This window comes from Anolis carolinensis, chromosome 1 (assembly GCF_035594765.1).
Source record: "Anolis carolinensis isolate JA03-04 chromosome 1, rAnoCar3.1.pri, whole genome shotgun sequence".
Lineage (NCBI taxonomy): Eukaryota > Metazoa > Chordata > Lepidosauria > Squamata > Dactyloidae > Anolis > Anolis carolinensis.
Window position 1 is genome coordinate 366,020,072 of NC_085841.1, and position 25,482 is coordinate 366,045,553.

Sequence of the window (25,482 nt, forward strand, 5' to 3'; positions counted from 1 at the left end):
TCTATCAAACAAGAGATAAAAGAAAGTTGATAATGATGACGACGACGACGATGATGATGATGATAGAGCTCAGAATGATGACTTTGATGTCTAATGATTATTATGACAATGATGATCATCATCATATTATTATAGTCGTCATTGTCATCCTCCTTTTATCTCTTGCTTGACAGACAAAGTGGCCCTTGGATGTCTCGCAGTCACAACTCCAAGCTTATGCAATGATTCCTTAAGTACTTGGATTATATATTCCCAGATCTGGAAGGACAATTTAATAAAGCAATGTGGGAATGTGCCTTCAAATTGCCTCTTGACGTAACACTTTCATAGGGTTTTCTTAGGCAAGCAATTCTCAGAGGTGGTTCTGCTAGTTCGTCCTGCAAAACATTGCCTACAGCCTTTGAGATTCATTGGAAGTCCTTCTTCCATGGTGAGGTTCTTGTGTATATGTGTGCCTTCAAACTACCTATTGACTTATGGTGATACCATGGATTTTGTTGGGGTTTCTTAAGCAAGGGAGACTCATGGGTGGTTCTTCCCATTCCTTCCTCTGAAACAGAGCCTGCAGCATCTGAGTCCCCATCTACACTGCCATTATAATGCAGATCAAACTGCATTATCTGGCCATATAATCAGTTCAATGCATTTGAACTGTACTGTATGAGTCTACTGATCATATAGTGCAGTTCAATCTGCATTATAATGGCAGTGTAGATGGGGCCAATGGGAGATTCTGATAATGACGGACAGTCCAAAAGGAAACCTATATCCCCATGCTTTGGACATTCTAGCTTTTGCATCTAGGGAAATGGAGCCAAGGTTAGGCCTTGTGCCAGTGCCTTCATGTCAACTGTTGACTTATGGTGACCCCATGAATTGGATAGGGTTTTCCTAAGTAAGGAATGCTCCACAATGGTTTGGCCAGTTCCTTACTCTGAAATGCAGCCTACAGCGACTGGTATTCATTGGCAGTCTCCTATCCAAGTCCTAACCAGGGCTGACCCTGCTTAGCTTCCAGGATCGTATGACACTATGAATCCCAATCTCCCCTGAAAGTAACCACTGCCAATTGAAGTAGCATCAAAGTGCCAGCCTAATGTCCCCCTGAAGCTTCTTCAAACGCTACATATCAATGCTAATTACAGCTACAGAAAATCGATGCCTGCATTGATAATCCTGTCCTCCTGTTTAGCATCCTGCCGGTGGCAAAGAAAGAGTCCAAAGAAACCGTCGTCCCCGATGGAGCCTTTGCGGCTTGGCTTTGCATGCAGCCCGCTTGCAAAGCTCTGCCAGGCTCAGGGGTGCGGAGAATGGCAAGGCAGCTTTCCAGGTGCCTCTTTGAAACTGTAAATATGGCTGCTTTCCCAAATGGCCCTCTCTCCAGGAAGGAGGAAAAAATCCCTTTCAGGAACGTCTCTAATGGAGGCATAAATTAGCCCTGAACTGGCAGATGGATATATATGTTATGGCGCTGCAAATGCATCTCAGCAGGGACTCGCGCCTGGAATCTGCCTCTTTCGGGGTGCAATTCCTGAACGTGAATGCTGCATTTACTAACAAGAACATTAAAGCAAGAGGGCTGCGCATGTTGCATCAAGACACAACTCAACGGCAGGATATGCAATCAACTTGGCATCCAATTCAATATATATGTCAACACAATGTCATGTCCCATTCAACTCATTGGCATTCATGAGGTGCATCTGAACTGTAAAATTAATAATAATAATAATAATAATAATAATAATAATAATAATAACTTTATTTTTATACCCCGCCCCATCTCCCCAATGGGGACTCGGAGCGGCTTACATGGGGACCAAGCCCGAAAACATACAACAATAAAATGATAAACATGGGCCAAAGTGCAAAGTATATCAAATGGGAGAGGCAGATTTCTCAGTAAAGTGCAAAATAGTAGTGGCAGAGAGGACCTGTAGTTGGATGGGCAGATGGTTCAACCTAATAGTTAATCATCAAAGGCCTTTTTGAAGAGCCAGGTTTTTAGGCTCTTCCGGAAGGAGAGGAGGGTGGGGGCCTGCCTGATCTCCCTGGGGAGCGAGTTCCAAAGTCGGGGGGCCACGACGGAGAAGGCCCTCTCTCTCGTCCCCACCAACCGTGACTGCGAAGGTGGTGGAAGCGAGAGAAGGGCCTCCCCGACGAGCGAAGAGAACGTGTGGGTTCATAGAGGGAGATGCGGTCTCTAAGGTAGGTGGGTCCCAAACCGTTTAGGGCTTTGTAGGTGATAACCTGCACCTTGAATTGGGCCCAGAAAGTAAATGGCAGCCAGTGAAGCTCCTTAAACAGAGGCGTAGAACGTGCCCTGTAATTTGCTCTGGTTAAAAGCCTGGCTGCCAAATGTTGTACTAATTGTAGTTTCCGGGCCGTCTTCAAAGGCAGCCCCACGTAGAGCGCATTGCAATAGTCCAGTCTAGAGGTAACTAAGGCATGGACCACCGTGGTCAGATCAGACTTCTCGAGGTGTGGTCGCAGCTGGTGCACAAGTTTTAATTGTGCAAAGGCCCTCCCGGCCACATCTGACACCTGGGCCTCAAGCGTCAGCCCCGAGTCCAGGAGGACCCCCAGGCTGCGGACCTGCGCCTTCAGGGGGAGTGCGACCCCATCAAGCACAGGTTGCCACCCAATACCCCGATCAGACATATGACTGACCTGGAGGACCTCTGTCTTGTCAGGAGTAAGTCTCAGCTTGTTCGCCCTCATCCAGGCCAACACAGCGGCCAGACACTGGTCCAGAATCCGAGGGGCTTCCTTGGATTTTGGTGGAAAGGAGTAATAGAGTTGGGTGTCATCCGCGTAGAGATGGCACCGCACTCCAAAACTCCGGATGACCTCTCCCAGCGGTTTCATGTAGATGTTAAAAAGCATGGGGGACAAAATAGAACCTTGCGGGACCCCACAGGTCAATGGCCAGGGGTCCGAGCAGGTGTCCCCCAGCTTCACCAACTGAGAACGGCCCTCCAGGAAGGACTGGAGCCACTGGAATGCAGTACCCCCAAGGCCCATCCCAGAGAGCCGCCCCAGAAGGATACCATGGTCGATGGTATCGAAAGCCGCTGAGATGTCCAAGAGAACCAGCAGGGTCACACTCCCCCTGTCCAGCTCCCTGCGGAGGTCATCCACCAAGGCGACCAAAGCCGTCTCGGTACTGAAACCAGGCCTGAAACCAGACTGCGATTGGTCCAGAAACTCCGTATCTTCCAAGAAACCCTGGAGCTGAGAAGCAACCACCCGCTCCAGGACCTTGCCCAAAAATGGGAGGTTAGAGATTGGTCTATAATTGCGGAGGTCAGTCGAATCCAAAGAGGCCTTCTTCAAAATCAGCCTAACCACAGCTTGTTTGAGGCTAGATGGAAATTTGCCGTGCGCCAGAGAAGCATTGATTATAGATACAAACCAATCAACTAACCCCCCACTGGCCTGTTTTAAAAGCCAAGATGGGCAAGGATCCAGGGCACAGGTGGTCGCCCTCACCGCTCCAAGAATCTTGTCCACATCATCAGGCTGCACAAGCTGAAACGAATCCCACAAGGTCAAACAGACAGATGCCTCGGTTACCTCACCTGGCATTGCATCAAGGCCAGCATCTAAGTCGGAACGATTCTGAGCGACTTTATCTGCAAAATGGTGAGCGAACTCACTACACCAAGTTGCCGGGATGTCAGGTGCCCCCCCCATCCCCAGGAGGGTGGAGGAGCTCCCCGATGACCCGAAACAACAATGCGGTTCGACCCCACTTAAATAGCCCTGAATCAAGGATATGAACTCCTGAGTTGTGGTTTTATAAGGTCTTGAGCCTTCTCTGCCCAAGAGTGCTGATGCCTTGCCAAACTATACATCCCAGGTTTCCATATCATAACTCATGATTCCATAGCACCAAGCCATGGGAATTAAAGTGGCTGTTATACCCATCCACCTTTGGGTTCTGAATCTGGTTCAGAAATGAACTTTGACCAGGATGAAGCTTATTCTGACTTTTTACCGAGTTCTCCTCTGAGCTCCTTCCAATTACAGACCCCAGCTGTGGATAGCTCCGAGGTGTCCTTAATTGGGAGAGATACTGAAAACATGACTCCCGTGGTAGAACCAGATGTCCCGAGTTCCCCAGGGAATGTATCCTTTAACAGAAGGGAGTTTTTGCATCGCCAGAGATCACAGAAACAGGAGCTTCGAAGGAGTCAACGTTTGGCATCTAGAGGGGATACTGGATAGGAGATTGTCTTGGGAACCTTTGGGGAGTTGGTTTCCCTTCGCTGTGATTAGATCTAAGTTCCATAAAAGTGTCTTGCACTGTGAACAATTCGTGGTGTCAACGTAGCGACTTCTGAGAACACTTCACCGTTTCCAGTTCCCTGATTTCACCAAGCCAAGTCTCCTATTTCTGGCGGCCAAGCTGAGCCGTGACTCCCAATTTAATCCGGAGTAAATTCACGTTCTTGCCTTGTTCCTGAATCCAGATTGCTTTCAGCTTCGTCCTCTGCCTGCCTTGATATCCAAGACTTCCTAGTGACTTGGGACCTTGTTATTCACTCCTGCTTTCTTGTTGTTTCCCCGCTCAAGAACTTCCTAACAGTTTTGAGCGTGTTTTGGTTTATGGACTTTGGACAATAATATTGGACATATCTCTTCAACTCTTTGGACTAAATCATACCATTTCTTAAAGGACTATTGCTCACTCATCCTTTCCACTTATTCTTTACTGAATTTATTATTGTTTTAATAAAGATATTATATGATTATTCGTCTCTATTTGGTTTCCAGTGCTCACGCTGTCTTGGGGTGCAACAGTGGCACCAAATTGCATTCATTGTACAGTGCAGATGTACCCAATGAGCTCTAGTGAATGGGACTTGATTGCATTGCTTCTACAGTGTAAATGAAGATGTAGTTTTCCCAGTTTCATGACCCTACACCAGGGATGGGCCAACTTGGGCCCTCCAGGTGTTTTGGACTTCAACTCCCACCATTCCTAACAGCCTACCGGCTGGGATCATTTTGTTCCTACGTGATCCACAACTGGGTAAAACCTCACACAAACTAGATCCCCATCCTGACATTTACAAAAACATTATCAGCCAAAACGTTCCGGTTCCAGTTGCCATTTTGACTGATCTTCACCTAAACTGGGAGGAACTGGCCCCTGGGAAAGCCCCTCGTAACCAGGGTCACATGCGGACACGGAAACGAATTCCAAAAGCCTCCTAAGGTCACTTGAAACGTCCGAAGAACTTTGCCTACAGGTCTGAAAACATCCAGTAATGGCCTTTAAATTTGCTTGAGGCCCAAATTAACTCCAATTCTATCTGTGTGAGCATCGCTAGATGCCTTTGCATGACAATGATTTTCCAACTCCGGAACATGGAGTTATGGAAGCCAACTTACAGTCAGGTGTCAGCTTAGGTTTTTGGAGGTCCAAAGTGAAATGAAAGGCACGTTTGAAAGCTCCTGCTGGGCCAAAACTGCAGAGGCTATTGCTTGAATCGAGGCCGAGTGGAGCTTCCTAGCCTGAAAAAACACTGGATGCAAATCTGCAGATTTCTTTTTGAGCAACACATCTCTAAAGGTGGCCCAGACCCCATTTCTGTGGCCCCGAAATCACCGATTGGTCCCCCAAAGCCTTGCACTTTAAAAAAAAGACCCACAGTTTTGGAACAATCTTTGCCTCGATCCATTTAGAAATCTTCCAACATGTGGAAATACTGTGTGTGTGTGTCAGAGTAATGCGCACAGCGTAGCAGCAGATGAATGACGTCAGTAGAGCGCAGAACGAAGGAACGTCAGAGACGATGTTAAAAAGTATTTACAAAGTTTACTGAACAAGACAAACAGACTTGCAGACAATGGACATAAGACTTTCAATCTTGACAAACAGCACAGATTTTCTCAGAAGGCAGAACAGATCTCATCTGATGCAATCAGCAATGATACAAACACACTTGCAGTCTGGACACTCCTCTCTGGCTCCAGCCACATATCCAAAGTCAATACAGCTTCTTACCAAATTAACTCTTTACACACTATAGCATTTCCTGGATGATGCAATACATGCTAGACACAAATTTCATTTAAACACTACTAATACACAAATCCCACATTAACAGTGTGGAAACGCATGCACCTCACCCTTACAACTACCCCCAAACCCTACAAGTGCTCAGTTTTCTTCTCAAACTGTATTGACTGATTTAATTTATATCCCATTTTTTCTCCCTGCATGGATTCCAAGGCAGCTAAATACATTTATTTTACTAATCTCAGTGGAACTAAAGGGAAATGCTGTTCTCTTTAGCACTGTTTGCCACTTTTTTAATAATAGTTTTTATTAAAAGTTTTCATATTACTTATACAACGAAAGAGTGGGAACAATGTTTATAGAAAAGTTTAGAAAAACAGAAAAAAGTAGAGGTAAGGGGGGAAAAAAGAAGAGAAATAATGAGAGTTTGTGAGCTTCCGTTCAACCCTTAATCCTGTTCATGTTTCTTTTATCTATTTCATTTTAATTCTCTCCCGTTTGTTTTTTTTAAAAAAACTCTCTATTTTCATATCTTCCTTCAAGGATTGTACTTCGAGTTTATACAGTAGAGTCTCACTTATCCAACATTCACTTATCCAACGTTCTGGATTATCCAACACAGTCTGCCTTTTAGTAGTCAATGTTTTTGTAGTCAATCTTTTCAATACATTGTGATATTTTGGTGCTAAATTTGTAAATATAGTAATTACTACATAGCATTACTGCATACTGAACTACATTTTCTGTCAAATTTGTTCTATAACGTGATGTTTTGGTACTTAATTTGTAAAATCATAACCTAATTTGATGTTTAATAGTCTTTTCCTTATTCTCTCCTTATTATCCAACATATTCGCTTATCCAGCGATCTGCTGGCCCGCTTATGTTGGATAAGTGAGACTCTACTGTATATTCTTCGAATACTGACCAGTCAGTTTTCTTTACACCCTTGCCAGTGTTTTTTCTCACTGTTTGCCACTTTTAATATGTGTATTTTATAAAATTATGATATGTTTTTAGTTATATTGTAACCCGCCTCAAGCTACAAGGAGAGGTGGGTAAGAAAGAAAATAGTAATAGTAATAATAATAATAATAATAATAATAAAGTTTTTGTAGTTTAATCAACTTTTCCCATGTTTTTATAATAGAACCAATTAGTAAATGGCATTTGTAACCCAGGAACAAAAATTGAGTTGCATGTTGTTGTTGTTGTTGTTGTTAACATGTACATAACATCACAACACACATGCACATTAGGTCCAAGAGTCTGTGATTCATCTCTGAGTATTGGTCTCTTCCCAAGGTCCTGGGATATTCGAGGTACAGTAGAGTCTCACTTATCCAACATAAACGGGCTGGCAGAATGTTGGATAAGCGAATATTTTGGATAATAAGGAGAGATTAAGGAAAAGCCTATTAAACATCAAATTAGGTTATGATTTTACAAATGAAGCACCAAAACATCATGTTAGACAACAAATTTGGCAGAAAAAGTAGTTCAATACACAGTAATGCTATGTAGTAGTTACTGTATTTATGAATTTAGCACCAAAATATCTCGATATATTGAAAACATTGACTCCAAAAATGCGTTGGATAATCCAGAATGTTGGATAAGCGAGTGTTGGATAAGTGAGAGACTCTACTGTATTTTCATAGAATGTGCACATTTCTGAGAAGTGCTGCTTTCCATCTGCAGCCTGTGGATTGATGTTCTGCCTATATTAAAGCTTTACAAGTGCTTTTTGAGGTTTCTTGGAATGAATACCTCCAAGTGCACCAACCACTCTTGGTCCCACTGTTGTTCTCTCTTGCCATAGTCGTTTCATTTCAGTTTCTAATTGTATTTTGTGATCTTTTTCATCTCTTTGTCCTCTGCTCTACTATCTCCTGGTGCTGCAACGTCTTTAATAAAAGCATGTTTCTTTCCCACAACTGTTATATCTGATGTGTTATGTGGCAGGTGTTTATCTGTTTGGATTCTAAAATCTCAGATTATTTTTGCTCCTTCGTGTGCTCTTTTCCAGCTTGTGCACATCCCAGATTGTACTGCGGGCAAGGCCACACTTCTTGCACAGGTTCCAGCGCACCATTGCTGCCAGCCCGTTGGGATGTTCAATATTGTCAGTCTGGGCTATTTTTCAAACTGTATTCAATCTGGGTTTTTGTTTTGTTTTTGTTTTTTTTGTTTTTTGTAGATTTTCCTCTATTCTGCCTTAGCAAAAAGGTTAGTCTGTCCATGTCATAGATTTCCTCCATTTTTTCCTGCCATTGTTCCTTTGTTGGTATCTCTTGTGTCTTCCACTGTCTAGCAAAGATTATCCTTGCAGCAGTATTTACAGATGTAAATAAAATATCTTTGTTTGGGCTGAAGTTTGTCTCCATGTCAGTTATTCCGAGCAAATAATGTTCTGGTTTCATTGGAAAAGATTTCTTAAATATTTTTTGAGTTTCTGTATGTATTATTTTCCAGAATTTTGTGGTTTCATTGCATGTCCACCAGGTATGGTAATATGAGCCGATACGGCTCTTGCATTTCCAGCAGTTATTTTGTGAGTTTTTGTACATTATAGCTAATTTCCTTGGAGTTATATACCATCTATACTCTTCTTTTGATTCTTTGGCTTTCAGCATCTCAACCTTATGGATTTCTTTCCATGTTGGCTCTTGGCTTTCTTGGATGTCCTCTTCCAGACTCCTTTTCTCTTCCTCTACTCATTGCTTGTCTTGGATCATCTCTTCCTCCTTCAGGTCTTGCTAGGTAGAGTCTGTCTATGTCAGTTTTTGGGTGCAGAGCTCCATTTATGGTCTTAAGTTTTCATGTTTTTCTATCCAGTTATCGTTGTCATCATCATCATCATCATCATTAGGGCTTGCTGCAGGGAATGCTGCTTTTGGAGAGAATGGGGAACAAACTGACCCATGATGCAAGGCAAACGCCAACCCTTGCATCTTAGATCACACCTAGACATGACTGGTAAATCTCATTGAGCATCACTGATTGAGGAGTATAGGCATCACAGTCCAATCAAATCAGCCCTGAAGAAATCTAAGCTCAGTTTCGGAGATAATGTTCTCATAGCAGTTGCTGTTGCAACAGTCTTCTTGCCGGTCACTGTAATGAAGTATGAGTTTTGTATTCATGTTTGTTGTGTTTAACTATGTGCTTGTGATTTGGTTGGGTAGGTGTGAGACGGCGGCAGCCATTTAGTGGCTCTCCTCTGAGGCAGTTGCCATGGAGATGTGGGCGGAGCCATCTGCCGAGGGGAGGAGAAGTGAAGAGGTTTTTAAAAGTGAAGCCTCAGTCTGTGCTCTGATGAGGCACAGGGAAGATTGATTCCAGGTTGATGGGATCAAGGAGACTCAATTGTTCATTTTGAGTCAGTTTTAAATAAGTTTGGTGACTTATTTAATGTAGTCTGTGTCCTGGAAAGGCACAGAGAATCTGTGATAGTATCACAGGGGTGACTGTGGTTTGAAGTAACTGGATAGTCCAAGTTCCAGACTTTGGGAACCAATCCCAGCTGGACTCACAGAGATCCATTGAAGTAACAGGTTAAAAGGAGCAGAGGAAGAAGTTTTAACTACTTTAAGTAAAAGAAGTGATACTTTAGAGAGTTTGATTCATCTCATTCTAGTATTGTAACTGTTAATAAGAATACCTCTAAGTGAAACATCTTTTGTAACCACCAAGCTTGTGCCTGAATAAACTTGATATTGTTCTTTTTACATCAAAGCCTCTGTTGTCTATAGACTCCCTCAGCACAATTGCGCTACCATTTTAACACCGAATAAAGTAAAAGGCTTCCTCTGAGCTATTGGGTGGTTGAGCACTTTTATAATCTAAAGGTGTCTCTCCACACAGTGGTGGCTGCATTTCCACTAATCGGAGGCAGTTATCTTCTATTATTTGGGACATCTCTTCATTACTAATTGGGTCTTCTAGGCTACCCTTCTTTACAGTCACCTTGAGCTGTGATTGACCTGCTGTCTTCTTCCCTCCACAGCTTCTCCCTCCATCAAGCTCCTGGTGGACGACCCCATCGTGGTGAACCCCGGCGAGGCCATCACGTTGGCCTGTGTCACGACGGGAGGGGAGCCGCTGCCGACGCTGAGCTGGGTGCGGTCGGTGGGCTCCCTGCCGGAGAAGTCGTCCCTGAAGGGCGGGACGCTGACCATCCCCGCCATCACCTCGGAGGACGCCGGCACCTACAGCTGCATCGCCAACAACAACGTGGGGAACCCGGCCAAAAAGTCCACCAACATCATCGTCCGAGGTAAGAGCCGTTCCAGAGGATGCCTACCAATGCTAAAATCCCGTCGGTGCCTTCTGTAGGTGGGAGTTGGAGTTCTCTCTTGGAGGTGGGATGAAGGTGGAGTTGCAGAAGATGTAAAGAAGAGGGCATTTGTGTTGGGTAGGGCTGAAATATTAGCTGTACAGCAGGCATGGGCCAGCATCGGCCCTCCCTCCAAGTGTTTTGGACTTCAACTCCCACAATTCCTAATACCAGAAGGACCGAAGTTGGCCCATGCCTGCCATAACAGAGAACTGAAGTACTATATTGTTATATCTAATGCATCTGACATCCTTACCAGATGTCTGTGTAATCAGCACAGAATGGAGCTTGTTTATTGTCTAGGGCAGGGGTCCTCAAACTTTTTAAGTGGAGGGCCACTTCACAGACCATCAGACTGTTGGGGGAGGGGGATTATGATGAAATAGTCCAAAATTAGGATTGCTGTTGTTGTGTGCCTTCAAGTCATTTCAGACTTAGGTCAACTCTAAGTCTAAAGTTTAGGACAGAGGACAGGCCAATGCCCTTGGAGGGCCTTAGTTTGGGGACCCCTGATCTAGATGATCTCATAAGACCATATGTAAGCAAAGAGGCCTCCAAAGACCATCTAGATGGTCTCATAAGACCATAGGTAAGGAAAGGGACCCTTAAAGACCATCTAGATGGTTTCATAAGTCCATAGGTAAGGAAAGGGGCTCCCAAAGGCCATGTAGACCATCTCATAGGACCATAGGTAAGGAAAGGGACCTCCAAAAGCCATCTAGATGGTCTCATAAGGCCATAGCTAAGCAAAGAGACCTTCAAAGACCATCTAGACAATCTCATAAGGCTATAAGTAAGCAAAGAGACTTCCAAAGACCAGGTAGACTTATGTCAACCCTAAGTCTAAAGTTTAGGACAGGGGCCAGGTAAATGACCTTGGAGGGCCACATCCGACCCACGGGCCTTAGTTTGGGGACTCCTGTTCTAGGGGGATGCTCTCAGGGTCTGGCTCTGTGTTACCATAAGTTTTGGTTACTGGCCCTCGGTGCACAATATAGCAATTAGTTACAGCATTTCTAGCATAGTGCAAATGACAGAGCTCAACAAACAAAGCAGGTCAGGAGTGAGAAGTCAGCTATTGTCAACATAGAGTTGATCAGACTCACCAAAACAGATCAACATGCAGTTGAATCTTCTGTTCTTATTTTTTGACAACAGCTCCACACAACACGTCAAATTCTGGAATTCATTTCCATGAGTTATCTGCTTAGTTGATGTATTGGGTTCAAGAAGCCCTGCTCTAACCTGACAGGTCAAGGATATAGGTGAAGCTGGGTTGGTTTAGTCTACTATGGATGCACCTACACTGTAGAATTGTAGATGTGTCTATACTATAGAATGAATGCAGTTTGGCACCACTTTGACTAACATGGTTCGATGATACGAGATCTTGGGAGATGAGGTTGAGCTTCCTCACTGTGTGAAAATGTTGGTGTCTCACTAAGATACAGCTCTCAGGATCCCATAGTATTGAGCCATGACAATTAAAGTGGTGCCAAAGTGCATTAATTCTACAGTACAGAATGGCACCCTTTGTTGGTTTCTTTCCCATGCAATCTGACCTACCACCTTATCAAGTTGAGATATTTCCCCGTGATGGGACACTTCAGCCACTTTTCAAGCTTGGAGAGGGACAGAGCCTATCACATGTTCCAGGGTGAAAAGAGACAGAAATGTCCTGAAAGGAGGGAGCTCTGAACACGGGCCAGCAGTCGGTGGACAGACTCGGTTTGTGCGGTTTCAGAATGGGTTTGTGCCTTGTCTGAGGATGTCGATGAGCCTAGCCATGCAAGAACCCCGGCATCCACTGCATGAAAGAGGGGGTGGAAATTGGACTGTCAAATCCCAGGTGGGTTTGGAGACCTAGAGCTGGTTTGGTTCCAAGATCCCAGAGTGCATCTCCTATGCAGAATGAATGCATGGCTCAAAGATGTGCAGTCCTGAGACTTTTTCCAAGGTCTTGCCCATAGCATTGCACCTGGACATACAAGTACACGCTATATTCACCACCTTATCACATTGGGAAATTTCCCAGTCATAGGACACTTCACCCTCTTTCCAAGCATGGAGAGACATGGAGTTCATCACATGTTCCAGGGTTGAAAAGAGGCAGAAATGTCCTGAAAGGAGGGAACTCTGGACACAGGACAGCCATCCTGTTCAGAGCTCCCATCTTTATAACTGAAAAACAGCTGGGATGGGAACCATCAAAAGTTTCCAATTCTAATTGTCCAACTGTCAACAGTCTCTTGTATCCTATGGGCTTCGGTGCAGAACCATAGGATCCCATGGAAAGCAATGGTTTTAACCTGGATCACTGCCTCTTGTATCCTCTGGGGTTTGGTGCAGAACAATAGTATCCTATGGGAAGATGAGGTTTTGAACTGGTGCCAGTCTCCTTTAATGTAAGGGGCTTTGGAGGGCAAGAAATCTCTTGGCTTTCAGATATTGTTTCTCCTGATTAAAAACAAAAAATGCAATACTGACTGTGTGATGAATGTAAGATGAATGTATCTCCAGCTCTTAAATTTCCACCTGTGAGTGTGAGTATGACGGGGAGGCAGAAGTGAACCGGGACGGCTGATGATATAAGAGGGGTGATTCTCTACTCTTAAAGGGATGGCCACCCATGCTTTCAATGTGATGAGGTCCATAGAGAAGCCAACAGATTCGGTGCTCTGAGATGCTCCACCATCTCTCTCTGGGGAGGCAGCACCTGAGATAACCTCCAAGCGCTTGCTGGATGCCTTCCGGTCATATCCACCTCGGAGATTAATCTTCCTGGACGGAGCAATTCATCTGAAACTCTTTCTCTGTAATCCAATATATCCATAACACTGAAGCACAGCCCCCCTTTTATGGTGACGGGGGCTTTTTTAATAATAACTAGAGATTAATGAAACCTTGGGAGGGAGGCGCAATATCCACCAAAGCCTTGGCCTGATTATGTTTTGGCAGCCGGAGCCACTGTTTGCACTTGATAATCCCGCACATTACGCTTGTCCTCGGACGAATGAATCGCCGCACAAGTGGGGTCCGTTACAAAAAGGGAGTTGCGGTGTGGAAGGGACAAGCTGCCAATTCCTGGAGGACAATTCCCAGAATCCAGGTGGGGGGTTGTGGGAGATGTAGCTTGTGATTACTCTATTCGTTCTCCCCACAAGGATGAATCAGCTCAGCTCTCTTTGGACTGGTCTATCTTTTTGGTCTCCTTTCCCAAACACCTTTTGCCCTAATGCAAGGTTTGGGGTTCATTCAGGCTGTTGTTGTTGTTGTTGTTGTTATGAGGTGTAATTTATTTATTTATTTATTTATTTACAGCATTTATATTCTGCCCTTCTCAACCCGAAGGGGACTCAGGGCGGATCACATTACACATATAGGCAAACATTCAATGCCTTTTAACATAGAACAAAGACAAACAAACATAGGCTCCGAGCGGGGCTCGAACTCATGACCTCCTGGTCAGAGTGATTCATTGCAGTTAATTGCACTGGCTTGCTCTCCCGCCTGCGCCACAGCCCGGGCCTAATTGTAAGGATACAGCCCTCCAACGGTTTAAGGAGGAACCCAGAAATGTGGCACACCAAGTGCACCGTCGGGAATCTTTGGAGCATTTAGAACAAAGCAATATTTGGGTAGGCGAGGTTGTAGCTCTGGGATGCAACCCTTCAAGGCCTCCTACAATGGCCTCACATCTATATATATATATAAAAGAGGGATGGCATCAGGGCAACGGACAAAACAACAAAACTACAGGCCCCCCAACCTCGAAATTTGACAACACAACCCATCATTCACGGCTCTAGGTTGATACAACAAAAAGAAAAGAAAAATAAAGTCCTAATTAGAGGGAGAGGAATAATAGTTTTTATCCAATTGCTGCCAGTTTGAAGGCTAAGCTCTGCCCACTTGGTCTCCTAGCAACCGCCTCAGCCCAGGGGACAGGCACAGTTAGGCCTCACTTAGGCCTCTTCCACAGATTATCAGATTTAAACTGGATTATATGGCAGTGTAGACTCAAGGCCCTTCCACACAGCTATATAACCCATTTAGAATCTTATATTATCTGCTTTGCACTGGATTATCTTGAGTCCACACTTCCATATAATCCACTTCAGTGTGCATACTAAACATAAAGACAACCATACAACAGACATTCAATACCACCACTACCTCAACAATTTCTCAACAACACCACCAGACAACGCCACAGCAACGCGTGGCCGGGCACAGCTAGTTGAAATATAGGCTGTTAACAGGTACAGTTGGTTGAGTGATGGATCATTTTGTGGAGGGTCACAATAGAGTCGTATGAAGGTGGTACTTTCGGAGGGTCCAATTCAGAGGCGGTTCAATCGTAAGTTGAGTTATGCGCCTACTTAAGGTGCCATCGCCTATGGGGTGCCGTTGAGACACCTCCGCCCAGGCTGCGGCCACGGACAGGCCAGGCCAGGCCATGGAGGCCTCTTGCCTGCCACCGGGGCCTCTGGCACCCCACCCATCTCGCTCTTCCTTGGCTCAGTGGGGCCGCCGCCTGCCTCGGGATGGGTCGCCAGAGGTCCCGGCGGCAGGTAAGAGGCCTTCCTGCCTCCACGGCCTGGCGGAGCCTCTGGAAACCTGTCCCGGGGCAGGCAGCGGCCCCGCCGAGCTGAGGAAGAGCGAAGTGGGCGGGGTGCCCTCTCCAATAATAATAATAATAATATAATAATTTTATTCTTGTACCCCGCCCCATCACCCCGAAGGGACTCGGGGCGGCTCACATGGGGCCTTGCCCAACATCACAATATAAAATCAAAACAAAAACACAAATTTACAACAATAAATCAACAATATCGGTAAAACAATCGAAAAGGACAATCTTACAAGATAAAATGTTAAAACAGGTATATCAAACACAAGTCTGGGCCAAAAGGTGAATGTGTCAAGTCGGGGGGAGATAGTTACATAATTGACATAGTCAATGAAGTACTATAAATGACAATAGTGACAATAAGAGGGCAGATCAGTGGGTCTATTATTACGTAGGCAGGCATCTTAAACCAACAAAAGTCACTCATCAAAGGCTTTCCGGAAAAGCCAGGTTTTCAGATTCTTCCGGAAGGAGAGGAGGGTGGGGGCCAGCCTAATCTCCCTAGGGAGCAGGTTCCAAAGCTGGGGGCCACGACAGAGAAGGCCCTCTCTCTTGTCCCCACCAACCGCGCCTGCGAGGGTGGTGGGAGCGAGAGGAGGGCCTCCCCCGACGAGCGAAGAGAATGTGCGGGTTCATAGGGGGAAATGCAGTCTCTAAGGTAGGCGGGTCCCAAACCGTTTAGGGCTTTGTAGGTAAGAACCTGCACCTTGAATTGGGCTCGGAAAGTAAGCGGCAGCCAGTGGAGCTCCTTAAACAGAGGCGTTGAACGTGCCCTGTAATTTGCTCCAGTTAGAAACCTGGCTGCCGTGCGTTGAACTAATTGCAGTTTCCGAGCCATCTTCAAAGGCAGCCCCACGTAGAGCGCATTGCAATTATCCAGTCTAGAGGTAACTAAGGCGTGGACCACCATGGTCAGATCATACTTCTCGAGGTATGGTCCAACCACTGCGCATGTGCCAAGCAGCCACATGATGTATGGGCAGTGGTCGGAGAGGGCACCTTGGTCGGAGAGGGCCAAGCCTAGGAAGAGCGAGATGGGCGGGGCGCCCTCTCTGATCACTGCGCATGCACAAAGTGGCCGCTCTTCCATGGAGCAGTCCACTACCCGTGGTATCTCCCGACCCACTCAATCTCCCACTCTCGAGGAGTAGGGGAATCTTTGGGGTCTTGGGGTTGACCACCTGGGTTTTGCGTCCCCCCAGCAACTCAATCCGGCTGGGGAGGGGAGCTTAAGGCTCGACCCGACTGCTCAAACGTGGAAAATGTTGTAGATGAAGGGAGATAACACCAAGAGAGATCCTTTTAAAAAGGCCAAAAAGTCCGGTTTATTATTTCAGCTGAGTCTCTGGATGGAATCTGTTCCAAAAAGCAAACCAGAGAGATGATCAAGGCGTGGACTCGCCTTTTATACATTTTCAGACAAAGAACATGCTTTTACATACATCTCGTCATTAGTACGTCACTTCACATGCTTACATACATAAATATGCACAATCAGCATTTCCCTAGCTAAGCAACCTAAAAACTTGTAGCAAGTTACAGACACCAAAAGAAATCCATCAAGAGGCCTACTTTTGGCCTGTCAAGTCTGCTCTCCCTCCATTCGCATACCTGGCACCATCTCGTACCGGAATGTATAAATAAAGGCCCCCCTTCTCCCCCCTGTCCTGTCAGCTTGTGCATCCCAAAAATCTAACACACAGAGTTTGATTTTTCTACATTTCACTGCTTCTAATGTGCATACAATATATGTCTTAAAACCCATTTTTCCGTTCCTCATCAGTACTTTACCAAGAGCGTTTCTGCCACCATGTTGTCTCCATTGGAAGTCCACCAAAACTTCCGATTTTTTTGCACATGCCTAATAGATACACCCTTAGTTAGTTTTCTCTTTTTTTTCTTTTCTTTGTTCCATTTTTCCTTCCCTTTTGGGAATGTATATAACTTTGATTAGGAATTAGATTGTTTGTGCCAGAATTCAGTTCCTAAATACCTTGATTGTGAATTAGACTATTTAAGTTGAAATAAAAACGGTGTACGGGATCCAGCCAAGAACGACGTGACATTTTCCATGGAAACTAGCTGTGCCCGGCCACGCGTTGCTGTGGCAAAGTGGTGGTGGTATTGGTTAAAAGTTGTTGTGGAATTTTTATTTGACGTTATTTGTATTTTTTTAATTAATTTTATTGTAACTTACCTTTTTTATTTATTATATTTTATTATTTTGTTGTATTATTTTAGTTATTTTGTTATTATAGTATTTTATTGTATTAATTTTTAGTGTTTTTATTGTATTATTTGTATTTATTTTATTTTTTATTCTTTTATTAACACTGGGCTGAGTGGGTTGCTAGGAGACCAAGTGGGCAGAGCTTAGAGCCTTCTAAGTGGCAGCAATTGGATAAAAAACAATTATTTCTCTCCCTCTAATTAGGACTTTATTTTTCTTTGCTTTTTGTTGTATCAACCTAGAGGCATGGATGATGGGTTGTGTTGTCAAATTTCGAGGTTGGGGGGCCTGTAGTTTTGTTGTTTTGTGGGTCGCCGGGATTCCATTACTCTTTTATATATAAAGATGAGGGAGGCTCTTCTCGACTGAATAAACCATAAGGTCCAACATCTCCTTTTAGCCTCTAATTTGAAGCTCAGCAGGGAATTCTCTAACCCTCTTGGTTTCTTTCTTTTTCCTTCCAAGGATGGGATGGGTTTGGTTTTTGAGCCAAGGAAAAAAAGGCATCATCATCATCATCAACGGAGATTTTTTCTGAGAGCTAGCAAATATAGACATACCAACTGCAGCTCCCTTTGGATGCGGATTTCATGAGTCACGGCATAATAAACTAACCTCCTTGCATATTTATTCATAGCAACTCAAGCCTGGGAGCCCCAGGAGACCGAGCCAAATATAATTAAAATTCCATCATGGTTTTATTTATATATATATTTAAAGTAAAAACACACACACACACCCTAATGAATTCCTCCAATGATGAGAAGCAAAGGGAAGGAAATGGAAATGTCAGATCAACTCGGAGGCATCCCACAAGCCTCAAAGACGACGGCAAGCATTCTGCGCATCCCGTCCTTTTTCATAAGTTTTGGGAGGAATCGGAAATAAACACATTTAGGGCTCAAAACTCCACGTCCAACGTGTCAATGGGAAAACAAGAAATGTTCTTTTTGGGATGCTGTGCTTTACCAGTGTGCTACTTTGAGATGGTGAAGTTTGTTTGTGCCGCTTCCGTCCTTCCTTCTCATGCATCTTTTAAGCAAACCAAACCATCCTTTGCAGGAATCTACAGCCAAAGGAAATGTTTACTTGGAAGTCTCCTTGTAGTAGAAGCATAGAATCTCAGATTAAAAAAAGGAAGCTCTAGCCCAGGTTTTTGCCAGGCAGGAATACACAGCAAAAGCACTCCTGAAAGATGCCCATCCAAGCTCTGTTTAAAGACATGCAAAGTGGGAACATTCCTTTCCAGCACTGAGGGCTCTTGCCGTTCAAAATGTGCTTCCTAATGTTTGGGTGGACTATCTTCAATTGTGGGACCCTCAGTGGTGCAGCGGGCCGGGCTGTGGCACAGCTGGCTAGTAACCAGCTGCAATAAATCACTACTGACCGAGAGGTCATGAGTTCGAAGCCCTGGTCGGGTTAAGCCCCTGACCATTAAATAGCCTGGCTTGCTGTTGACCTATGCAGCCCTGAAAGACAGTTGCATCTGTCAAGTAGGAAATTTAGGTACACTTTATGTGGGAGGCTAATTTAACTAATTTACAACACCATAAAAGTGCCAGCAACATGCCAGAAAGGAATGAGGAAGTACAGTCACAAGCGGACGGTGAAGCAACAGCTCCCCCTGTGGCCGGAATTGTGAAGCTGGAAATGTTAAATGCCTCTATGTGTGTCTACACTGTATGTTGTTTGTCTGATGGCATTGAATGTTTGCCATATATATGTTCATTGTAATCTGCCCCGAGTCCCCTTCGGGGTGAGAAAGAAGGGCGGAATATAAATACTGTAAATAAATAAATAACTAAATAAACCGCTGAGCTGCTGAACTTGCTGACTGAAAGGCTGGTGGTTCGAATCCAGGGAGTTGGGCGAGCTCTCGCTATTAGCCCCAGCTTCTGCCAACCTAGCAGTTCAAAAACATGCAAATGTGAGTAGATCAATAGGTACTGCTCTGGTGGGAAGGTAATGGTGCTCCATGCAGTCATGCCAGTTACCACATGACCTTGAAGGTGTCTATGGACAACGCCGGCTCTTCGGCTTAGAAATGGAGATGAGCACCAACCCTAGACTTCATATCAGGGGAAAACCTTTACCTTTATCTTCAATTGTAACATGAATCCATGGGTTTGTTTCTTTGGGAGCATCTACATTGTAGTGCAGTTTGGCACCACTTTAACTGCTGTGAAATGCTGAGAGTTGTAGTTTTTAGCTTCTCTGCCAAAGACTGCTGGTTCCCACGCCAAACTACAATTTTCAGGATCCCATTGCATTGAACCAGAGCGGTTGAGAGGTGCCAAACGACATTAATTCTGTATTGTTGAAGGCTGTCATGGTCGGAATGACTGGGTTACCGTGAGTTTTCAAGCAGCAGTATTTCCTGATGTTTTGCCTACATCTGTGGCTGGCATCTTCAGAGGTCTGTTGGTACGGCAGCAAGTGGAGTGTATATATTCCTGTGGAATAATGTCCAGGGTGGGAGAAAAAAAAACCCATGTCTATTTGAAGCAAGTGTGAATGTTGCAGTTAGCAAGCTGGAATAGCATTGGGTAGCCATGAAGCTTCCAAGTCAATCAGCGAGGGTATCTGCATAGACGTAGCCTGGTCAGCAGCTTGTCACGAATCAAAGACAATAAATAAGGAACACCACTCAGAAACAGAGGATCTCTAGACAGCAAGCAATCAAATTTCTAGTTAACACTTCCCAAACAGAGGGTGCCTCCAGGCAACAACATCCAGGCTACCTCATTGATTGACTTTGCAGCTTCATGGCTACATATAATGCTACTCAAGCTTGCTAATTTAAAATTGCTTTACACAGACAAGGGTTTTTTTTTTTTCTCCCACCCTGGACATTATTCCACAGAACTTCTGAAGATGCCGTTAGCTACAGATGCAGGTGAAACATCAGGAGAGAATGCTGCTGGAACGCGGCCAGATGGCCCGAAAACCTCATGGCAACCCAATCCAAGCCATCCCAACAGTTGGCCATCCCCCCTCTGTTTAAAAACTGCCAGAGAAGGAGACTCCACCGGCCACTTAGGCAGTGGGTTCCACTCTTGAACAGGGATCCCTCAAATCCTCCAGCCCTGCACAGAGAAATCTAGAGAGACCAGCATCCAAAAGCAGCCAATGAGCTGGGCTTCCTTTATTTACATCCCTCCAAATCTCCTCCATTCAGCAGGATACCCCAAAAGCTTCCCGCTCCCCAACATTTTGCAAATCCCCAACTTTTGGACCGCGTCAGCCCAATTAAACGGCGAGGCATTATCCAGCCAAGGCATCTCCAAACTTTTTAATATCAAGTAATTACTTGGCACTTAGGAGACCAGATGCATTCACAATTTCAATTTAAATGCAAATACTGGTGAAGGATTTACACAGGTTGGTAGCTTTAATTTTTATATATTTATATAAATGCTCATTTGGAGGCAGGAGGAAGGCAGGAGGGTTTGCTATTTGCAGATGTAGGCGTCTCTGCGCCTCTCTCTCTCTCTTCACCTGGGATCATGCTAATTAGATCTGTTTGTTTTGTGCTGAGATGGTTTCTTACTTTAATAGACTTTATTTTATGAGTCACTCAAGTTTCTAGAACAGGTATGGGCACGCTTGGGCCCTCCAGGTGTTTTGGACTTCAACTCCCACAATCCCTAACAGCCCTTACCTGTTCTAGAGGCTGAGCAACAGCATTGGGACACAGATGACCCAACGGATGAGACAACCCAACAGATCAGATGACCCAACGGAACAGATGACCCGATGGATGAAATGACCCGACAGATGAGACGACCCAACGGATGAGACAACCCAACAGAACAGATGACCCAAGGAATCAGATGACCCACCAGATCAGATGACCCAATGGAACAGATGACCCAACGGATGAGGTGACCCAACGGAAGAGATGACCTGACGGAACAGCTGACCCGACAGATGAGATGACCTGATGGATGAGACGACCCAACGGACCAGATGACCCAACAGATCAGATGACCCAATGGAAGAGATGACCCAACAGAACAGATGACCCGATGGATGAAATGACCCGACAGATGAGACGACCCAATGGATGAGACAACCCAACAGAACAGATGACCCAACGGATCAGATGACCCAACGGAACAGATGACCCAATGGAAGAGATGACCCAACGGAACAGATGACCTGACGGAACAGATGACCCAACAGATCAGATGACCCAATGGAAGAGATGACCCAACGGATCAGATGACCCAATGGAACAGATGACCCAATGGAACAGATGACCTGACGGAACAGATGACCCAACAGATCAGATGACCCAATGGAAGACATGACCCAACGGAACAGATGACCCGACGGATGAGATGACCCGATGGATGAGACGACCCAACGGATGAGATGACCCAACAGAACAGATGACCCAACGGATCAGATGACCCAACGGAACAAATGACCCAACGGATGAGGTGACCCAACGGAACAGGTGACCCAACCGAATAGGTGACCCAACAGAACAGGTGACTCAACGCATAAGGTGACACAACAGATCAGGTCCTCTTGAAGCTACAGCTTGGCTCTGTTCATCCCAAACAGGATGCCTCCAGGCAACAGAGGCCAAGCTGTCTCTATGCAGATACCCTCACTGATTGACTTTGCAGCTTCATGGCTACTCAATGCTATTCAAGCTTGCTCATCTCAACATTCACACTTGATTTAAACAGGCAAGAGTTCTTTCTCCCACCCTGGACATTATTCCATAGAAATATATATACTCCACTTGCCTCATTTCCACAGACCTCTGAAGATGCCATTATCCACAGATGCAGGCAAAACATCAGGAGAAAATGCTGTTGGAACAGGGACATGCAGCCTGGAACTCACAGCAACCCAGTGATTTCGACTATGAAAACCTTTGACAATACAGGGCTTTGGATTGTGTATTTGTACCTAGCAATATGTGGTTGGATTGGATGGCCCATGAAGTCTCTTCTAATTCTGTGATTCTACCAGTAGCTGAACACGAGTCAAGAGTGTGATGCAGCAGCTTAAAAAGCCAATGCAATTCTAGGATGCATCAATAGGAATATAGGCTCAATTTACACTACCATATAATCCAGTTTCCGAATCCAGAAGATATGCTTTGAACTGGATTAAGTGGCAGTGTAGACGCGTATAATCCAGTTCAAAGCAGATAATCTCAATTCAGAAACTGGATTATATGGCAATGTAGATCCAGCCTAAATGTCTCTAGACTGAGAAAGCCATAGCCCTACTCTGGTCTGGGATAACACTGTATCAGGTTCTGGCAAAGCAATTCAAAAGCATCCTAAAGTCATCAGATCCATCCCCATTGTTTCATGCAGAAAGGCACAATCCAAGTCCTCCTGACAGATGGCCATCCAGACATCAGAAGAACAAGATGGAGACCCCATTAGACACCCAGGCAGAAGCATATCCTGCTTCAAACAGCTCTGACCATCAGAATGAATTCCCTTGATCCTGACACTATATTCCTATGGAGGCAGCTTGGAATGGCATTGGCCCTTTTAGCTGCTGCATCACAATGTTGACTTATGTTCAGCTTGTGGTCCCCTAAGACTCCTAGACCCCATGTACTGATTTCCAGATATGGGTGATGCTATATCTTTGTGCATTTTTGTATTTTTGCTGCTCAAGTGTCATACTGTACATTTCTCCCTGTCGAAGTTCCTTTGGCTTGTTTGGACCCCGCTCTCCAGTGCTCTTCCAGGGATGCTCCTCTGATGCCAACCGAGAAGGGCCTTGTTTCCATGGCACTAATGGGACTTGGCAGCATCTTTCCAGTTCCTTTGAATGAAGGGGATTGAAATGTTCCCAATGCCCAAGACTCCTGTCTGTACTTGGTGGGGAGCCATTGTCCCTGTCAATGTGCCTTTGCAAATACGGGGTCAAGGGGCCCGAATTCTGTGTTACTCTTTTAAAGAGAAACATCTCAACGGAAGAGACGTGGCTAATTGGATGGTGCCTGGTCTCCTCCCAGAAGTAGCTTCATTTAACTGCAGAAAGCAAATGGGAAGGTTCACACAGAGGGAAAGGAATTATATGGCAATCTGCATTTCGATGAGAGGACAGGGAAGCATTTACTCATTGTCTCATGCGTTGGATATTCACCCAGATGACGCCTGAAGCTTCAAGATTGAAGCATGGAAAAGTTGCTCTCTTGTTTTGTAACTTGCCTGAATGTCCCAACAAACATAGCCATTTGGGGATGATTTGGGCAAACCAGCTGGAGAATTCTGGGCAGACTGGAAGGACGTCAAGCTCCCAAGCTTCTCTGTATAAAACCTATATTCTGTTCCAAGGATTAACCCCAAAAATGTGCCACAAAAAAGAGGAAAAATGGGTTTGGGAGATTCATGGAAGGGATCCTACAATCCTCAGTCATTGCAATGTTCACCATTAGTTCGTCTCCATATGGCATGTAATTATTCAACTATTGTTTTGCTTTTGCCGTCTTCTGAGGCTGAGAAAGTGTACCTTGCCCAAAAGAGTTTCCATGGGTGAAAGGGAATATCTTTCTCACCTCAAGGCAGAAATCCCGTTGACTATAAGCAACATACCAAGCAAATATACAGCAAGCAGATTACTGTAGAATATACTAAAAAGCCAAGCAGAATATGGTAAAAGTACAATCTAAAAAATAAGGAGGAAATAATGTCTTTTGAAGTTTCAGATTAAATCCATAACATCAAGCTGTAGAAATCCCATGGAGCAAGGCAGGTAGAAACAGGCAACATAGCAAAGCAAGACCCTTGGCAAAACTTGGATCAAGTACTTCAGGAAGCCAGCATAAAATCCCAAAGGCCAACTGGAACACCATAAATCCTTGGAAACAGGGAGCACTGGAAAAACGTGAACCTTGGGTAAAGCAATGTTGTCTCGACTGAGAAACGAAAGCAACATGAACTCAATAAAAGCCCTCCCCAAAATCCCCAACCGTGAGAAATGCACTTTTTCTTCCTTCTGAGACACCTGTCTTATCATTATTATTTTTCAATTGTAAACGAGCTGATCGCCTGAGCTTTCCTGAGAGTTCTCTATCTTTGTTGTAAAACTGTCTTCAGTTCAAGGTTATCTCCTTGCTACCAGCTTCTGAATCATTGCCAGAGTGTAAGTAACTCTGTAGAACTCAGTGAAGGGTCATCTGAACCTGTCTCATCTACACTTAAGACCAGCTGCTGCTCAGGTCCACACTCCTCAAGTGAAACATCATTTTCTGCATGAAAGGAAGCCTCAGAAGGAACAGAAGGAACAGACACTGATTGAACAGTCTGACATACAACAATATCAACCCTGACCCCCTTGGGTGCATCTGCACTGGGGAGTGAATGCAGCTTGACACCACTTTAAGTGTCATGACTCAATGCTATGGGATCCTGGGAGTTGTAGTTTGCTGAGGCCACAAATAACACCTTGTGAATCTACAACTCCCTGGATTCCATAGCCTTGAGCCAGGGCAGTTAAAGTTGTTAGAACGATGCACCCAAAATCAGCGGCTCGAACCATTGCACTAACTCTGTTATTAAACTCTCTGCAGAATCTGGTTTCAATGATCAAACCTTCTATAGAATTCAAAACATTGAAAAGAAACCCGTTCAAAGCGTAGAAGATAAAGAAGAGTAGAACAGCACACAGTTAAAAGCCCATTGCTGTCAGCCACTTGTGGCTTTGTTGGAGCAGGAAAAAAACCAATGCGCATTAGAAAAATATCAAGGAGAAAGCCGTTCTTGCTTCCCCAGGGAGAGGATTCAGAAACCTGGGAGCCGTCTCATGACGTGTGCCATGCTGAGCACCAAGTATGACACACTGAACCTCACAAGGGTTTCATTGAACAGGTAAAAGAAACTACACAAATCCTGGCTTGAAAAGCATGGCACTAAACTTCGGCAGAAAAAATGAAATGCAGAGACTTAGGATGGATGACACCTGACTTGGAAACAGTCCATGAGAAAGGAATCAAGGCCCCTCCTGCACAGCTGTATAAAATCCAGATGATCTGCTTTGAACTGGATTACATGGCAGTGTAAAGGTAATGGTTTTGTCTAGTTGTGTCTGACTCTGGGGGTTGGTGCTCATCTCAACTTCTAAGCTAAAAAGCCGGCGTTATCCATAGACACCTCCAAGGTCATGTTGCCACTGGCATGACTACATGGAGCCCCGTTACTTTCCTGTCAGAGTGGTACCTATTGATCTTATATTTGCATGTTTTCAAATTGCTAGGTTGGCAGAAA

At 44.8% G+C, this 25,482-nt stretch overlaps 1 protein-coding gene across 4 annotated transcripts in view; it reads left to right on the forward strand.

Annotated features, from left to right (window-relative positions):
* The window catches only part of mdga2 (MAM domain containing glycosylphosphatidylinositol anchor 2), a 514,926-nt gene that overhangs the window by 317,330 nt on the left and 172,114 nt on the right, over positions 1-25,482 (forward strand). For all 4 annotated transcript variants that reach the window (XM_062968720.1, XM_062968722.1, XM_062968721.1 and 1 more), the window contains exon 6: positions 10,041-10,310. In XM_062968720.1, the coding sequence (XP_062824790.1) occupies positions 10,041-10,310 (270 nt within the window). The remainder of the gene's footprint in view (positions 1-10,040; positions 10,311-25,482) is intronic.